This window comes from Alexandromys fortis, unplaced genomic scaffold, assembly GCF_014885135.2.
Source record: "Alexandromys fortis isolate MF-2015 unplaced genomic scaffold, M_Fortis_MF-2015_v1.1 scaffold_40, whole genome shotgun sequence".
Lineage (NCBI taxonomy): Eukaryota > Metazoa > Chordata > Mammalia > Rodentia > Cricetidae > Alexandromys > Alexandromys fortis.
Window position 1 is genome coordinate 1,683,985 of NW_026067966.1, and position 19,560 is coordinate 1,703,544.

The following is a 19,560-nucleotide window of genomic DNA, read 5'->3' on the forward strand; positions in this document are numbered from 1 at the left end:
AAAGACTTTATCATATTTCTATTATCAAACCATATATTACCAAGGAAAACTACGAATCCCAGAAAGATCCATAGATGTGGAGTGACAGACACCTCTTGTAAAATCTCCCACATGGTACAAACAAAAAGGCTGTTAAAGTCTTGAATGGTTCCGTTTTCAGACATTTTCAATCAAATCAGTATTTATTTTTATTTATAAAAGAAAATTTTACCTGTAATGGCCGATTCCTGCCAGCAGATGGTTGTGGTGGCAGAGTGCATGTCAGTTTACTTGGTAGGAGTCTGAGCCAGTTTGTAAAGTCTCAAAACCCAAAACTGAAAGTTAACTGTAAGCAGCAGGGGGAGGGCCAGGAAAGGAGGGAGAGCCAAGGCCGAACTAAGCCACCTGCGGGGAGGGGGACGCAGAGCAGTCACGGGCACAGAGTGGCGTTGTGTACTGATCAGGCTGTTACAGAGGTGCTTGTACCACTGTCGGGCAGGGCAGGGCGCATGGGCCGATTCAACTATTGCCAAACCGCCCAGGGCTAAGTTGCCCGACAGGAGTCCCATTTGCCGAATTTCTAGCAAGCACCAGGAAAAATCGAGTCACTGCAGATGTTCAATGACTCAGAATCTCAGTTGCTTCTGCCGCTGTAGTCAGGCAGAGTGAACTGGCAAGGAGCTGTGCTGAGAGAGTACAATCTGCGCGGAGGGAGAGGCCTCTGGAGGGGGGGGGGGCAACTGGCTCCCAGCACTCACCACCCAGGAGGCTCTGATTCAGGGCGGGTATCCGCAAAGCCCCACTTTGGGTGCCAAGTGTAACGGCGTAAATGAATGCAGACAGATTGTAATAATATATATAGCTTTAATGGGGAAATAGACTTACAGGACCACAGGTTCCCATGGAGAACAGGACAGCAGAAGGGGCGGTTGGGAGCACTCCCACAATCTTTATAAGTAAAAAATATCCTCAGGGGACCCTGCCCCCTGCTAGCAAGGTGATTGGCTGGGTCTCTCCTACAGCCTTGGTGAGCTTCCAATAGATCAGCACCACTGTCTCAGTGGGTGGGTGCAACCCTCGCAGTCCTGACTTCCTTGCACATGTTCTCCCTCCTTCTGCTCCTCATTTGGACCTTGGGAGCTCATTCTGGTGCTCCAATTGTGGGTCTCTGTCTCTATCTCCATCCATTGCCAGATGAAGGTTCTATGGTGATAAGCAAGATATTCATCAGTACGGCTATAGGATCGGGTCATTTCAGGTTCCCTCTCCTCAGCAGCCCAAGGAACTAACTGGAGACATATCCCTGGACCCCTGGGAGCCCCTCTAGAGTCAAGTCTCTTGCCAACCCTAAGATGGCTCCCTTAATTAGGATATATACTTCCCTGCTCCCATATCCACCCTTCCTTTATCCCAACCATCCCATTCCCCCAAGTTCCCTCCATCCTTCCCTTCTCAGTTTTCTCTCCCCATTTCCTTTTACCCCCATCTCACTCCACCCCAAATTTCCCAATTTTTGACAGGCAATCTTGTCTACTTCCAATATCCAGGAGGATGACTATATATTTTTCTTTGGGTTCACCTTCTTATTTAGCTTTCCTAGGATCACAAATTATAGGCTCAGTGTCCTTTATTTATGGCTAGAAACCAATTATGGCTAGAATCCCATGTTCATCTTTTTGGGCCTGGCTTACCTCACTCAGGATAGTGTTTTCTATTTCCATCCATTTGCATGCAAAATTCAAGATGTCATTGTTTTTTACCGCTGAGTAGTACTCTAACATATTCCAGACATTCTTCATTAATTCTTCCATTGAAGCGCATCTAGGTTGTTTCCAGGTTCTGGCTATTACAAATAATGCTGCTATGAACATCCAGTTATGCCAGCACCATTTGTTGAAGATGCTTTCTTTCTTCCATTGTATACTTTTAGCTCCTTTATCAAAAATCAGGTGTTCATAGGATTGAGGGTTAAAATCTGGGTCTTCTATTCGATTCCATTGGTCGACATCTCTGTTTTTATGCCAATACCAAGCTGTTTTCAATACTGTAGCTCTATAATAGAGTTTGAAGTCAGGAATGGTAATGCCTCCAGAAGATCCTTTATTGTATAAGATTGTTTTCGCTATCCTGGGTTTTTGTTTTTCCATATAAAGTTGATTATTGTCCTCTCAAGATCTGTGAAGAATTTTGATGGGACCTTGATGCGGATTGCATTGAATCTGTAAATTGGCTTTGGTAGGATTGCCATTTTTACTATGTTGATCCTCTCAATCCAAGAGCAAGGGAGATCCTTCCATTTTCTGGTATCCTCTTCTATTTCTTTCTTCAAAGACTTAAAGTTCTTCTCAATTAGATCTTTCACTTCCTTGGTCAGAGTTACCCCCAAGATATTTTATGCTATTTGTGGCTATCATGAAAGGTGATGCTTCTCTGATTTCCCTCTGTGCTTCCTGACCCTTTGTGTATAGGAGAGCAACTGATTTTTTGGAGTTGATCTTGGATCCTGCCACGATACTAAAGGATATCAGCTGTAGGAGTTCTTTGGTAGAGTTTTTGGGGTCACTTATATACACTATCATATCATCTGCAAATAACGAAAGTTTAACTTCTTCCTTTCCAATTCAAATCCCCTTAATCACCTTATGTTGTCTTTTTTTTTAATTAAAAAAATAAATTTAATATGAAGTTAAGGCAAGGAAACACCATTAACATTGAATCCTAGCAGGTCCAATTCTGTTTAACCAAAATGTATTTATAGGTATGATTTTAATTAATCCAATGTCATGGTTATTGTTTGGTATATATAATACTTTTAATAATATAATTAAATCTGTAGAAAATAAAAAGGCATAGAGGGTGTTCTTCCAAGATTTTTTAAATTGGAATAGACACAGAAGCTGGCTCATTTGTCTAGAATTAATCATCAACATTTGAGATTCAAAGTGTTATTTTTGTTTGTTTGAATCCTCTTTGATTTATGTAGTGAATGATGATCATTCTTGCTAATGTGCGTAGAGGACAGGGGTGGCCTCTTTGGAGGAAGTGTGTCACTGTGGGGACAGGCTTTGAGGTCTCACATGCCCAGGCTATGCCCAGGGTGCCACACAGTCTCCTTCTGTTGCCTGCGTGTCCAGATGCAGAACTCTCAGCTCCTGCTTTCTATCTTTCTTCATTTCAGCTATCTGGAAACCTTCAGAATGGCTCAGAGTCCACAACAGATCCCACCAGTTTGTATTTGCTCACGGAAAACATGAGAAGAAAAGACCAGCAGCTCCCCAATGATGTCTCTCCTGGTGCCCGGACCGGATCTCCTTGATGCTTGAGTGGCTCGTAAACAAAGGGCCTACCTTGCTTGCTGCAGGCAGGCCATTGGGACAAAGGAGCTACCACCCTCCCGTTTGCCCTCCCGATTCGGATTAGGTCCCAGAGCCCTGAACAGGCTGAGCTGGGAGATGTTATATGGTCAAAGAGGGGAGGGAGTCAGACGGAGGGGGGCAAGGTTGTGGATGCAAGCTAGGTGGGATAGGAAGAGAGAGGAAGTATCGGGCAGAATAGCCCCTGAGGATGACCAGGAAGTGTAGGAGGGATGAGGAACGTCTGAGTTCCCTGTCCCGGGCTGCTGCCGCAGTCAGAAACTCACTCACTCCAATCCCCTTATGTTGTCTTATTGCTATTGCTAGAACTTCAAACACTATATTGAAGAGGTATGGAGAGAGTGGACAGCCTTGTCGTGTTCCTGATTTTAGTGGGATGGCTTTGAGTTTCTGTTTAATTTGATGTTAGCTGTCGGCTTGCTGTAAATAGCTTGTATTATATTTAGGTATGAGCCTTGTATCCATAATCTCTCCAAGACTTTTATCATAAAGGGATGTTGAATTTTGTCAAATGCTTTTTCAGCATCAAATGAAACGATCATATGGTTTTTTCTTTCAGTTTATTTATATGATGGATTACATTGATAGATTTTCGTATGTTGAACCAGCCCTGCATCTCTGGGATGAAGCCTACTTGATCATAATGGATAATTTTTCTAATGTGTTCTTGGATTCAGTTTGCCAGCATTTTATTAAGGATTTTTGCGTCGATGTTCATGAGTGAGAATGGCCTGTAATTCTCTTTCTTGGTTGGGTCTTTCTGTGGTTTTGGTATCAGGGTAACTGTAGCTTCATAAAAGGAATTTGGCAATGACTCTTCTGTTTCTGTATTGTGAAATACATTAAGGAGTATAGGTATTAGCTCTTCTTGGAAGTTCTCGTAGAATTCTGCATTGAATACATCTGGACCTGGGCTGTTTTTGGTAGGGAGGTTTTTGATATCATCTTCTAATTTTTTCTACTAATAGGTCTATTTAGATTGTTCACCTGGTCCTGGTTTAACTTTGGTATATGGTACTTATCTAGAAAAATGTCCATTTCTTTTACATTTTCCAGTTTTGTGGCATACAGGCTTTTGTAGTAAGATCTAATGATTCTCTGAATTTCCTCTGTGTCTGTGGTTATGTCCCCCTTTTCATTTCTGATCTTATTAATTTGTGTATTCTCTCTTTGCCATTTGATTAACTAATCAAATAGGGGTTTATCAATCTTGTTGATTTTCTCCAAGAACCAGCTTTTTGTTTCATTCATTCTTTGGATTGTTTTCTGTGTTTCTATTTTGTATATTTCAGCCCTCAGTTTGATTATTTCCAGTCTTCTATTCCTCCTAGGTGAGTCTGCTTCATTTTTTTCTAGAGCTTTCAGGTGGGCTGTTAAGTCTCCAATGTGTGCTTTCTCCTTTTTCTTCAAGTGGGCACTTAGTGCTATGAACTTTCCTCTGAGGACGGCTTTCATAGTGTCCCATAAGTTTGAGTAGGTTGTTTCTTTATTTTCATTGAATTCAAGGAAGACTTTGATTTCTTTCTTTATTTCTTCCTTAATCCAGGTGTGGTTCAGTAGTTGACTGTTCAGTTTCCATGAGTTTGTAGGCTTTCTGGGGGTAGCATTGTTGTTGAATTCTAATTTTAATCCATGGTGATCTGATAAGACACAAGTGGTTACTAATATTTTTTTATAACTGAGGAAATTTACTTTGTTACCAAGTATGTGGTCAATTTTAGAGAAGGTTCCATGAGCTGCAGAGAAGAAGGTATATTCTTTCCTATTTGGGTGGAATATTCTATAGATGTCTGTTAAGTCCATTTGATTCATTACCTCCATTAATTCTCTAATTTCCCTGTTAGGTTTCTGTCTGATTGACCTGTCCATTGGTGAGAGAGGAGTGTTGAAGTCTCCTACTATTAGTATGTGTTGTTTGATGACTGCCTTGAGTTTTAGTAATGTTTCTTTTACGTGCGTGGGTGCTTTTATATTAGGGGCATAGATATTCAAGATTGAGACTTCATCCTGATGAATTGTTCCTGACATGAGTATAAAATGTCCCTCTCCATCTCTTCTGATTGATATAAGTTTGAAGTCAACTTTGTTAGAAATTAGTATGGCCACACCTGCTTGTTTCTTAGGTCCATTTGCTTGATAAACCCTTTCCCAGCCCTTTACTCTGAGTAGATGTCTGTCTTTGTGGTTGAGGTGTGTTTCTTGTAAACAGCAGAATGTTGGATCCTGTTTTCGTATCCAATCTCTTAGCCTGTGCCTTTTAATAGGTGAGTTGAGTCCATTGATATTAAATAATATTAATGACCAGTGGTTGTTTACTCCTGTAATTTTTTTTTTGGTAGTAGAGTTTGTGTGTTTCCCTTCTTCGAGTTGTGCTGGTGAAGGGTCTGAGTTATTGTGGTCATTGTTGGACTCCTTGGTTTGTGATTTTTCTTCTATTACTTTCTGTAAGGCTGGATTTGTGGCTATGTATTGTTTAAATTTGTTTTCATCCTGGAAATTTTTGTTTTCTCCATTTATAATGAATGAAAGCTTGGCTGGGTATAGTAGTCTGGGCTTGCATCCATGTTCTCTTAGTTTCTGCAGTACATCTATCCAGGACCTTCTGGCTTTCATGGTTTCCATAGAGAAGTCAGGCAGGTGTGAGTGATAGGTTTCCCTTTATAAGTAACTTGACCTTTTTTCTTTGCAGCTCTTAATTTTCTTTCTTTATTCTGCATGTTTTGTATTTTGATTACTATATGGTGAGGGGATTTTGTTTTTGATCCAGTCTATTCGGTGTTCTGTATTCTTGAACCTTCACAGGAATATCTTTCTTTAGGTTGGGAAAGTTTTCTTCTATAATTTTATTAAATATATTTTCTGGACCGTTGAGCTGTACTTCTTCTCCTTCTTCTACCCCTATTATTCTTAGGTTTGGTCTTTTTATTGTGTCCCAGATTTCCTGAATGTTTTGTGATGAGAATTTGTTGGATTTGCTGTTTTCTTGGATCAGTGCTTTTATTTTCTCTATGGTATTTTCAGTGTCTGAGATTCTTTCTTCTCTCTTGTATTCTGTGGGTAATCCTTGTCTCTGTAGTTCCTGTTCATTTACCCAGAAATTCCATATCCAGCTGGCCCGCGGTTTGTGTTTTCTTCATTACCTCCATTTCATTATTCAAGTCTTGAACCATTTCCCTTACCTGTTTGATTGCTTTTTTCTTGTTTCTCTTGTTTTTCTTGGATATCTTTGAGAGATTTATTCATTTCTCCTACCTTTTTGTTTGTCATCTCTAAGGCAGTTTTCCACCTCCTGTTTAAGGTCCTCTATTATTTTCATATAGTTCTGTTTAAAGTCGATTTCTTCTATTTCTTTTGGATTTGGGTGTTTAATTCTTCTTGCTTCGGGATCCCTGGATTCTGGTGATGTCATGTTGCCTTTCCGGTTGTTGGAGGAATTCTTACATTGGCGCCTGCCCATCTCTTCCTTCTAATGGAGCCAGGAGAGACCTGGTGTCTTGGTCCAGTCTTTGCCATGACTGACTCTCTGGGTGGATCTCTTCAGTGTAGACGCAGAAACTGTTCCTGTCTGGATGGAACTCCTCAGCACTGAAAGAGGGACGCCTGGTAGCCCAAGGACACAACGGACAAAAGGGCGAATGTGGGGAGCAGAGCAGGGTCGAGTAAAACACAGGAGACCCTGCAGCACAAGCTGAAGGTGCCCGCGCTCCCTTGCGGGGAACTTCAGGTCTGCCCGGCAGGCAGGCACTCATCCCTCTGAGTGGGTAGCCTTTGTGCAGGAGCAAGAAACTGTTCCTGAGCCAAGGACCTTGCAGACAACAGGGCAGGCTTGGGGCATGGGGCTGGGTTGTGTGTAACACAGACACCCCTGCAGCAGTAGCTGGGGGAGGGAGGGTTGTGCTCTCTTCTGGGACAGGCTGCCCGGGATAGCACACACTCACCCATTCAGATGGAACTCGTCAGCACTGAAACAGGGTTGCCTGGTAGCCCAAGGGCACCGTGGACAAAAGGGCTAACGTGGGGAGTAGGGCGGGGTCGAGTTGAACACAGGAGACCCTGCAGCACAAGCTGAAGGTGCCTGTGCTCCCTTGCAGAAACCTTCAGGCCTGTCTGGCAGACAGGCACTCCTTCTTTTGTTTTTTTTTGAGGAACCCACTAACCATCTCCCAAATAAATCATAAACAGAGGCTTATTTTTAGCTTAGCATGTTTCTTGCCAGCTTTTCTATCTTAAATTATCCCCACTACCTTTTGCCTCTGGGCTTTTACCTTTCTCTTACTTTTGTAAACCTTACTTTCACTCCTACTCCATGGCTGGCTGGGTGGCTGACCCCTAGAGTCCTCTTTTCCTTCTTCTCTCGGTTTTTCATTCTCTTTGGTCTCGGTTCTCCTATTTATACTCTCTGCCTACCAGCCCTGCCTATCCTCGTTCCTGCCTCACTATTAGCAGTTCATCTCTTTATTAGACCTTCAGGCGTTTTAGACAAGCACAGTAACACAGCTTCACAGTTAAACAAATGCAGCATAAACAAAAGTCACACACCTGAAAATAATATTCCCCAACAAGAATCCAACCCTGGTCCTCGTGCATACTCTGTAAGCACTCTTTTTAATTTTTTTTTTTCCCAAGACAGGGTTTCTCTGTGGTTTTGGAGCCTGTCCTGGAACTAGCTCTTGTAGACCAGGCTGGTCTCGAACTCACAGAGATCCGCCTGTCTTTGCCTCCCGAGTGCTGGGATTAAAGGCGTGTGCCACCACCGCCCGGCTCTTTTTAATTTTTTTTAAAAAGAAAACAATCTATTTTTTTTTTCATTTTACATACTAATCCCAGTTCCCACTGCCTCTCCTCCTCCCATTCCCTCAGCCTTTCCCACCACCACCCCCCTACCACTCCTCCAAGAGGGTAAGGCAGGGCTGGAGAGATGGCTCAGAGGTTAAGAGCACTGACTGCTCTTCCAGAGGTCCTGAGTTCAATTCCCAGCAACCACATGGTGGCTCACAACCATCTATGAGATCTGGCGCCCTCTTCTGGTGTGTGGGAAGCAGAATGTTGTACACATAATAAATAAATTTTTTAAAAAAAAGAGGGTAAGGTACACTGCTTTGAGGAAGGTCCAAGGCCCTAGGTACTATATCTAGGCTGAGCAAGGTATCATCCAAAGAGAATGGGTTCCCAAAAAGCCAGTACAAGCAGTAGGGATAAATCCTGGTGCCACTACCAGTGTCCCCTCAGTCTGCCCCAGCCATTCAACTGTCACCCACATTCAGAGGGACTAGTTTGGTCCTATACTGGTTCCTTCCCTGTCAGGTTGGAGTTGGTGAGCTCCCTTTAGCTCGGATAAGTTGTTTCAGTGGGTGTCCCCATTATGGTCTTGACCTCTTTGCTCATATTCCACAAGCACTCTTAACTGGTGTCAATTAACTTTCAGAGCACAGAATCTTTGCAAATCTTGTCAGAATATAACCTTTAAAATTACAGTGTTGTCATGCATAGATTAATGCTGGTTTTGACACAGGTCCTTGTTAGATAACCCAAAATTTGACCTCAAACTTGAAATCATCCTACCAAAGGCTTCCTAGCACTAGGACTGTAAAAATACACCAGTATACCTGGCTATGTGTATGGCAAGAAAACTAACATTTGGGAAGAATGTGAAAAAAAAAATAATAATAAAAAAAACACTATTAGCAACGAGCAATTAATCTTCTTTCCTCAATCATCCCAGCAATGCTGGGGGTGAGCATTAATCCCTCGGTATTATATAGAAATCACAGCCTCTGCACACTTGAGTCGCATACTCAGCCTAATGTGTGAGCTTCTTTTCTACTGAAGCCTGCTTGCACTTGCTTCAGGCTGCTGCCCCACCATAGCTCTTCTTCAATTGTGAACCAAAACAAATCCTTCCTAAGTTGCTTTGGCCAGGCATTTTGTCAAAATTTTGAGAAAAGCAGGGAAGGAGGCATGATGGCCAGGAAAACTATAGCAACATCAGCCCAGGCAATGAACAGCTATAAAAAGCAATATATAGATCTCTGCTAAAGCCTTCAGCATCACCTTTAATCTAACCTCATCTATCAACGTTACCTTCAATCCCAGTGGTAAAGTTTTGAAGATTAAATATACATGGGGCGGGGGGGGGGGTGTTCTCTTGCAGAGTTCCACATGGGAAGGTGAGTACCACTCAGCCAGCACTGACGTCTCAATCTTTCTTACATAAGTTGGGAGAAGGATAAACCTCAAGTTTACATATCTGGCCAAGACTCTTGCAAGAAACAGCACAAGCTTCCAGAAAGAGGGGCACGAGACCTTCACAGCTGCACACACCCTACTCTGCACCTGGTACACTTAAATAACAGTGGCCTGCAAACGGACACTGTGCTATCTATTGAACACTAGCCTACCAACTGCCATTAATATTTAAAAGGTCCGTGCTGGGTAGATTTAAGAGCACATACCGCTCTCGCAGTGGAACCGTCTGGTTCCTAGCACTCACATCATGCAGTTCACAATCACCTATTAACTCCAGCTCCAGGGAAAGATGACATCTCTGGCCTATTGAGTAACTACGACTCATGAGCACAAACCCACACACATATACCTAACAAAAATTAAAACTAAACCATCTACAAAGTGACTTAACATTCAGATACCAATTCCCAGAACAATTTCAACCTTGACGTGCTGCTCCCCAGCCCCCAAACAGGGCTGGAAATATAGCTTCACATTGCAAACTGTTACTTAGCAGCACCTCTCAACTTTTGACAGCCTTTTTTTTATAGGAAAACGTGCTTCCCCTGCTAGGCAGTAATACCAAGACGATACCCAAGTTTGTGTTTACATCCTGTTTACTAGCCCAGATCACTTTTTGTTTCAGAGGTAGACTTTATGTGGACATTTGTCATGGGTAGAACAGCCAGTCAGGATATCAGTCATCAAAAGACTATGTCGCTGCACATTGTCAAGTGTTTTTCAACTCCAAAGGCAGAGGCTTTACCTATGCATAGGAGTCCCTTAACAGTGAACACCTTGCTCCACTCTCAGCAGGTGTTCTAGGCAGCCTACTCCCAAGTTACTAACCAGAAGTAGTTTTCCAAAAAACCTTCCACACACCACCTTTCAGGAAGCACCCTCTGGCTGTACATAATATAACAAAACTAACCATGAAGGATAACGCTGTTTATTAAAAATATAATCAAGAAGTCAGGGCATCGATGCAATTTTACATACACATTTGTAGTCTGAAGTCCCATTATTCCAGCAGTTCATATAAATGTTTCAGATCAAAAGAGAAAGAAAACACTTTACAGAGATGAGCAGTTGCTTATCAGTTTGGTTGTGAGTCCGTTTGTAGTAAAAATAAAACTCCCTCTTCCATTATTGAAGAATGTCTCCTTGATACTGAACAAGTCTGTAAGCATTAAGGAATTTCTTCTTGCCATTTTAACTTCTTGGCATATGCCAATTTTCCGACGTGGTTAAGTGCTATGAGTTGCCCGCTATTACTGTTTGGGTAACTGGGACTTTCCAGTGACCTGTCACCAGGTTACTCCTTACTGTGGATACCAGCTACAGCAATGTCAAAGCTGTATACCATTGACACCTATATACCACCACTTCTCAAAGAGTCATACAGAGCAATATTCGCATTACAACAGGGAAAACAAAAATGGGTCAGAAAACCAAAGTGTGAAAGAAACAAACGGAGGCCATTTCTGTTAATGGAACACCCAGAAGCCCTCAGGAAACCCTAGGCATATTAATACACATTTACACATTTCCTCCCAACCAGTCTTTAACGCTTGCTTCTTGGAATAATAGTGAACATCCTATTTCCTTAACTTGATACTTACTGTTACGAAATGGAAAAAAAAAAAAATCAAAAAACAAGGGAGAACACCAAAAACTCAATTTGCTGGTTATGGGCTAGGGAGATAGTTCAGTGGGTCGTGCTTGAGTCATAAGCATGAGGACCTAGTTTGGGTCACCAGCACCCACATTATAAAACAAAACAAAACAACAATAACAAAAAACAAACCCCAAAACTCAGGCATGACTGCACAGTGCTGGGAGGAGTGGAGACAGGAGGATCCGTGCCAGGCAGGAAAGAGGGTGGGTATGACCGGCCTGTTAAAGGCAGAAGCTGGTATTCTGGACTTTGGCCTTCAGCATAAGGTGCCCAAGTCATTCTCGAACAGCTATTGGCTGTACCCCTTCCTCATGAGGTGTGCCTAGCTTGACTACAGCCAGACTGAGCAGAATCCCTTACTGCTCTCCCAGTGTTGGTAGCTATAGGATATGCTTTTGCTGGGCTGGGCTACGGCACCTGCCACTTTGGCCTCTACCTTCTAGGACAAAGAAAAGGTTGTTAGCATCCTGACAGTGCACTTGGCTGTGTATAAAGTATGCCAGTGGTGCTTGCTGGTTCCTGAATTAAACCTTTAGAGATGACTGGAGCACAGCAAACCAAGGGCACATTTTCCTAGTGTGCAAAATTAAGGCCTCTGCTGAGAGTGCTTTAAAATGTAGTCTTCCTGACCCCAAATTAGCCACAGGTCCCAAGTACTGAACAGAGTAAATTGATGATCGATCGAAAGCTTTTCAGTGACTTCCGGTTCTGAAATATTCCAGTCAGAACCATCATAAGCATTCAACTGATGCAAGATATCAACGAAGCCAAATCTGCCAGCACCACAGGTGTAAAATGCAAATACAGATTATTTTAATATGAAACATCACTGTTTTATACAGATGTCTACATTTTAACAGATCTTTAAAAAGTGAGGAACAAAATGCTATGTTCACACAAAAAAACTTTGTGCTCAGTATGTAGAACACCAGAAATGGAGACAACAGGGCCCAGATCTTCTGGCCAACAGGGTGAAGCTGCAGAACCCAACTCCCTTCCCCTCTCCAGGTAACATTGCTCATTTAGAAGTCTCTGTGAGCAGAGAAGCTTCTGGCTTCAATTCCTCCACACTGGGCAAACTGTCAAGAGATTTCTGTCAGCAGGGGGTGTTTCCACATATAAGGCAAGGTCAGTGTAGAATGACAGTCACCACAGCAGTAAACTAAGCCACTACCTTCCTTTGGGGCAATGGGATAAAGAAGAGGGCTCTGTATCAATACAGTCAGCACAATTAGTTTCTTCAAAGTTTAGTTTTCTAGAAAGAAAGAAAGAAAGAAAGAAAGAGAGAGAGAGAGAGAGAGAGAGAGAGAGAGAGAGAGAGAGAGAGAGAGAGAGAANAGAGAGAGAGAGAGAGAGAGAGAGAGAGAGAGAGAGAGAGAGAGAGAGAGAGGAAAGAAAAAGATGGTGCATTTCATTTTGAAGGAGATGATGGCAGAGTTCAAATTTATTAGTCTTCATTTGAGCCTTAGGAAGGAATGGATCAGCTCCCATTTTCTTTCCACATTTTGTGTTCAAGAAGCTGTAAACAGAACCACCACAGCTGGACTTGTGGCCACACAATGACTTACTCACACTCTAAGTGCTTATTTTAAGACAGGTGGGCATGTATACAGCACAGAACTATAAACAGAAACAGTGAAGCAAAATTATTTTATTTTTAGGTAAAAACATTAACCTGATGGATTATTGCAGATCTGAGAAATGAGCACACAAACAAATGGACAGCATTGTTTACAGGTGCTTTGATCTGTGTGGAGACAAAGGCTGAACAGTTCGTCTGCAATTAACGCTGGGAGAAGACGAGAGGAAAATAGAGACTGAGAACAGAAATTTAAAACAGGAGTAAGGGAAGGAAAAAAATCTTTTAAAACTCCAACACGGAATGAAACTTTCTATCATTTTAAAATGGTCTGGCAATAGGATAAATGCTGGCCAGTCCAAGCTGTGGACCTTTAACCTACACAGAAAAATGAATGCACTTTCTTGCCTCCTTACCAGAGTGAAGGAAACATCATGTAAACAGACAGACCTAGTGTCACTTGGCAAAAAGCCAGGAGGTGCTGTAACTATAACCTAAGCTATAAGAAAAGCCTGCCTCCTACCTAGCTAGTTACAAAGGCTGAATTATATTGAGAATATTATTTCAATTCAATGAATTTCAAATTGTATTTTAATTTGAAAGAGCTGAGTATGACAAGGCCCAGGGCTAATGAAAATGTCTTAACTATTCATGTTGTATTATTTAAAAAAAGAAAATACAAATGTGTATGAACTGCAGAGGCAGCAATGAAGTAGGAAAAGAAAATTAGAGAGGTGGAAAGCACACAGAACCCATTTACTAAACTAGAGTTGTTAAATCCACAAGAGTTTAATGTCTGTACTTATGTACACGAGTTGTCTTTGGAAGAAACAAACTGCAAACTTAGCTAGATGGATACACACAGCCCAGAATTAAACTGCACAGTGACATTTTTATTGTTCCAGCCTGAAAAAACATCCCTTTGAAATTTCACACAGCAAAGCAAGTTAAAAACTTCACTCATCAAATAAATGATAATTTAAACAAGAACTTGCTAAAGAAACCTCATCACAACAACGTTTTAGGGCCTGATCACTTTAAGTCCACGGGGCCATTATGAATTATAATCTGCAAGCCGTTTTCCTACAACAAGAAGGAGAAACATGTTTCCTTGACTCAGGTGACACATAGAAAAGAAATCATGAATTTTTTCTTTTGCTGTAACAGGCAGACACTGATTTCTTGTTGTGATCAGGAAAGATGGAACGACTGTTGGCCTTCTCTTGCTGCTATCAACAGTTTGTCACGCATTATCTCAATGCTCGAGTAGTCCGGCAACTTAAGATAGTTCACACAAGTCATTACAGAGGGTAAGAAGTCATCTGGGTTTTCTGTTGATTCAAATGTCTTCCGCACAATTGTCAGAGGTGGATTTAAACTCCGGAACCCTAGTTAAGAGGAAGAGTTCCAGAAATTTGGTTAATTTTATTAAAAAGTCACCACTATCACAAGACATATCACTGCTTTGTTCTAGTGTTAAACTCCCACACAAAGTACTCCTCTCTCCTGGCTAATGATGGCTCACTGACTAAGAGAATTAGCCACTCTTCCAGAAGAATCACGCTCACTTGCCAATACATACAGGGTGGCTAACAGACATCTCTAACTTGAGTCCAAGGAGGATCCAACACTCTCTTCTGGCCTCAGAAATACTTGACAAGCAAAACACCCATATAGAAAATAAAAACTGAAAAATCCAAACAAAGCAGACTCGTTCAATTTTTATTTCCAGAATGTATTCTTATCTGAATCAACAAAGAATTTAAAATCTGCAAACAGTCTAGAACTTCATCTAAGCAACATTCCTGTGTATTAGCGATTATGTATGTTTAAAGCAGTCTCTGAATTTCCTTGCCAGTGTTTCTTCATACTCCTAAGCAGATAGGCTGGCAGCTTAGGAACATAATAGTATTATAATAACTAGGAGATACTATACTCCAAGTAATGGACTAGCTCTAAAGACAAATGATGTTTTTTTACTCACAGAATTAAGGCTAAGCACAGACACTACCCACCTCCAACTGGCAATCGTGGGCTACCAGTCACAAACTGGAGAAACAATCTCTGCTGTTCATTATCAAAACTACTGAGAATCTCAAACAAGAACTTCACAGCTCGACTAAAACAAAAAGTAGAACAGAATTATTTTGTGTTAAAACACTATGTCAATATACCCAGCCTTACTTATAATTATTGATATCTATTTTCAGATATAGTTACATATGAACTCTCATTATAACATACTTTAAAAGTTTATTTTGTCAACATAATTGAAATCCTAATGGAACAACTTGAGCAAAACTCAATTTTAGAAAAAAACTTCCCACAAACTGATGAGTTGATCCCTCTCCCTCTAAATCCCTAACTATTAACTGAACAGGCAGATCCCACACTTACCTGTCATGAGTATAGCCATGATCAGGCCTACAACATTCCATCAATGTCTTTGCATCCCAGGTGTCTGCTTTACTGCCGCACAGGAGCTGATCCAGCTTTGAGATGAAATAAGGAAAGAGAATTAGTAAAGAAACAACTGCATGCTTGGGTGACAAGTAGCTAAGGACATGGCTTCCAGGGTGCTGCTCTGTCAAGTCCCTTTCACACTGAGCAGCAGGGTGGCCTGGACGAGAATGCTGCTGCTGTACTTTCCTTTCACACAAGGATCCTATCTCCCCACTCCCAGACTTCTAGAACACCCTTATTTAACAAATTTCCTTAATCAGAAAATTTCGTTAGCTTTTCCCAAAACTCCAAGCCCTTACTCCAAAATGCTGTAGAATGGTAGGGTTTGAAGCAATAAGGTAAACTATTCTGCTACAATATTACAGGCAGAAATGAATGTCATTTAGATGTGAGCTACTCACTTCTTCTGGGTAGAAGTACTGAAGATGACTGAGTGGGAAAACTGATTCAAATCCATCTCTGAAGGAGTCAAATTGCCTAGAAACACCTTCATTTAGTGCCCAGAATATCACCAACTGCAAAAAGAAGACACTTTTAAAACTCCACAAAATTCCAAATCAATATAATATGTGATAAAGTATAGTAAATAACCTTCTAGAATCAACTTAAAAAAAATACACAAAAATAAACTCAGGTGGTGGCGGCGGTGCATGCCTTTAATCCCAAGCTCTCCCTCCAGAAGAGAATCACGTTGTTTTACCAGAAGCCAAAGACAATGTTCCAAAAGGTTAAAATGTTACTGAAATTAAAGATTAACATTTCAAAATTCTTAATTAGCAACCAGCCACACTTTTAATGTGGAGTGTTGACTTTTAAATTGTCAAGTCCTGAGAACCATCCTCTGCAGTGTGTGCCTCTTCTTCTTTTTTTTTTTTTTTTTTTAAAAATTCTTTTTTTTAAGATTTATTTATTTATTAAATATACAGTGTTCTGCTTACATGTATACCTGCAGGCCTGAAGAGGGCCCCAGATCTCATTACAGATGGTTGTGGGCCACCATGTGGTTGCTGGGAATTGAACTCAGGACCTTTGGAAGAGCAGTCAGTGCTCTTAACCTCTGAGCCATCTCTCCAGCCCCTGTGCCTCTTCTTAGAAACAGATACAGCTTGGATATTCAGGAGAACAAAATTGAGATTAAGAAAAAGCAGCCCTAAATTTACTCAGCTCCCAGTGGCCCTGATTAATTTACTGGTACACAGAACATTCAACTAACAGTTACAAAGTATTTTTAGGAAAGCAAGGATATAGAAGTTTGTACATTATTTGTTAGTAAGCTGGAAACACAGCTTCCCCATAGATGGAAGAAACAGATAATACAAGAAGATACCTGATTAGTTATTTTAAAAAAAAATTACTTGAGTCACAGGGCTGTTGGGAAGTCAAGGATCTTGGATATTATCCTCTTTTTAAAGAAAATAAAGAAACTAGAGTTAAAGTTTTTCGGAGACTCTACAGTCCCACACAAGATTTTAAGTAAGGTCAAGGTTTCAAAAATGAGTACTCTAGCTTGAATCCAATGTTCTTTATAGCCCGTGTCAGGTATAAACCCAAGTAAACTTTTAAACGCCGCTAAATGGAAAAATACAGTCTGCAATTTTTGCATGCAACAAGAAATAGTTTCTCATACATTTAGCAACCTTAAGTCTACAGTTGTAAATACCTTTGGGGTGAGCCCAACAAAGGCATTAAGTGTGGGTATGTGTGCCTATATCAGTATTTTAAAAGCAATTCTGCCAAGGCTTAAAACAGGGACAGAAATGTAGCTCAAACAAGTGATAACTTCTTTTTGCTGATATCTTCTCTTACAAGAGAAAAATGCAGTGTAATGCACAGTATTCAAAATCAGGCTTAAAGACAGGCCAATGTAAGATGCATGAGGCACCAAGAAAAAACTGGTAAGCTTTTTACAGACATGTTTTCTGCAGAGTAAAGGGATATGAAATACAACCTTTCAGCTCTAGAGCTTCTTCCCAGGCTGAGAGAAGATAAGTGGCATCTATCTATACAATGCTGCTCCATCATTATGGAGCCTTTGATGGGTGAATAACAGCTAAGGAAATCCACTGTGTCCTTAGAGGTAACACAGGATAAAATTTAAGGTCACTTTTCTCTAAGTCACCATTGGGGTAAGCAGCAGACAGAGTTCACAATGTTGAGGGTCATCATAAAAGTGGACTATGCTGGACCTACTCAATATGCAGTTTTCGGTAGCAGATTATGAGACTGGGTGGAAGACTGTGTTTCAATGATCCACAAAGTCTATCTATCTACAGGTCTCCCCTTTTATGTTTAGACTTTTGTGTCTACTATTTTCAAAGTGTGGAGGAAGCTAACTTCTTATGGTTTCTTTGTTGTTGTTTTAGCATAAAACATTTGTGTGTTCTCTACAAAGTAAACAGAAGCTTACAAAGGCTAAAATAAAAGGGCCTCCAAGAATGGTTCCAGTGGTGTACAAGGTCTTTAGCAAAGGTCCACACAGGCAGAAGCTAAGAGATCAAATTCCACCAACCCTAACACACCTCTTCATAGAAACACAGCAGACAAACTCCTATGGCCCATGACCCACAGAAAAAAGACAATACATACTCTTAGGTAGTCCTCTAAATTGTGGATAGTGACTGGTATATCCTTCCCTCCTTTCTTCAGTTCAATGTTGGGAAATCCCGGCAGTGTAAAGTCCAGTCCCAGATCTTCCACTGAGCAGCCATTCATTGTGAGAGTTTCCAAAGCATACTGTAGACTCTCTTTAGTCTTTCAATGCAGAGAGGAAGAGCACAAAAATTCATGCAAAATTATATTGTATTCACAAAAATAAGACGTAACACTGTAATAATTGATGGTTCCTTTAGTTTCTGATTAAATTTTTGGTCACATACTACATTAAACAAGCCGCTGGGATCACAAAGGAAATCATTTTAAACACCTCAGTATCAATGCAATTATTTTTGTGGAGAGAAACAAGATTGCTGGGGTTATTTTCCATACTGAGAAGTAATTTCTCCCTGGAAGCACATTCAAATCACATATTAGAGAAAGTCTTTACACATTTTTGTTAAATGTTAAACAAAAAAGAAAAAAAAAAAACACTTTTCTTTATTCTAGGCCATTATTTATAAGCCTAACTATATACCCATGAATATATAAAATTTGTAAAATTACTGACAGTGTAATAAACTTTTCCCCTCCCCTACAAGGCTCAAGTGTAAAGCACACCCTGGAGATGTTCACTTCCTGTCCCCAAAGCACAGCACAGCTTTGTATAGTTGGAATGGGTGGCTTCCAAGAAAGCTGAGCCACATCACATCAAACCCAGAAGATTTTTAAAAATGCTTACAACTTGAAAGGGCTACATAAAATGCCTTTTTTTTTTTAACAGCATTAAGGTTCAATGACAAACACAAAAATTTAAGTACTAAAAATAAAGACATTTAATTAATGCTGATTCATTAGGAAGTTCTCGAACTACCCTTCATTAAAGCAGACGGGATTATGGGAAACAAGTGAGGAGGAAATGGAAGAAAAGTCAAGAGAGAGGAACACAGGAAATACTGGAGGAGTTTGCTCTCAGGAGAAATCTACCCATGCAGATACATACAATACAACAACAGAAAGGATACTACCTTGGGGGAAGAAAGTTAATGGAGTCGGGGAAAGGTAAAAATGTGTAAAGTACAATAATGCATTTGAAAAAATCCTTAAGAAACCTATGTAAAAAATAAAATAAGCCTGTCTCTAAACAGCCTGTCACAGATCAAAGTGATCCCAACTGTCTACCCCAATTACATAGTCATGTATAACATTCAGAACATGTTTAAAGACTGACTGTTAGTTTCTCTGGCTTATATACTAGATTAGACTTAATATATTCCCAATTATCTTGTGAGAATTTAACCTACCAAGTCAAGGGTCTAAAGGTCTAGCTCAGTAGTAGAGTGCTCGCCTTGCAGACTTTAAGTGGCAGGTGTGGTCAAATCTGAGCCAGAAAAATGTGTCCCATTTGTATGTTTTATAAGACAAGGGGACAGTGTGCCAGGGATGTACCTCAGCTGTTTATGGCTTACCTGTCAGTACTACATAACCTGACATTGTGACAAACACCTTTAATTCCAGCATTTGGGATTCAGAGACAGGAGGATCAGAAACTCAAAGTAATCCTTGGCTACATAGTACATTTACATAAAGTTAGGATACCAACTGTACATACATCTTACAAGATTGTGTATATGTGAGGTAATCAAAACATGCTACAACTTTTATCTCCT

The 19,560-nt window shown here is 40.7% G+C and overlaps 1 protein-coding gene across 14 annotated transcripts in view; it reads right to left on the reverse strand.

Moving 5' to 3' along the window:
* Positions 1-10,511: 10,511 nt before the first annotated feature.
* Trip12 (thyroid hormone receptor interactor 12) overlaps positions 10,512-19,560 on the reverse strand; it is a 119,713-nt gene continuing 110,664 nt past the window's right edge. For all 14 annotated transcript variants that reach the window (XM_050154293.1, XM_050154305.1, XM_050154304.1 and 11 more), the window contains 5 exons: positions 17,885-18,049; positions 15,700-15,813; positions 15,233-15,327; positions 14,851-14,954; positions 10,512-14,223 (listed from right to left, as the gene is read on the reverse strand). In XM_050154293.1, the coding sequence (XP_050010250.1) occupies positions 14,027-14,223; positions 14,851-14,954; positions 15,233-15,327; positions 15,700-15,813; positions 17,885-18,049 (675 nt within the window). In that variant the 3' untranslated portion in view covers positions 10,512-14,026. The remainder of the gene's footprint in view (positions 14,224-14,850; positions 14,955-15,232; positions 15,328-15,699; positions 15,814-17,884; positions 18,050-19,560) is intronic.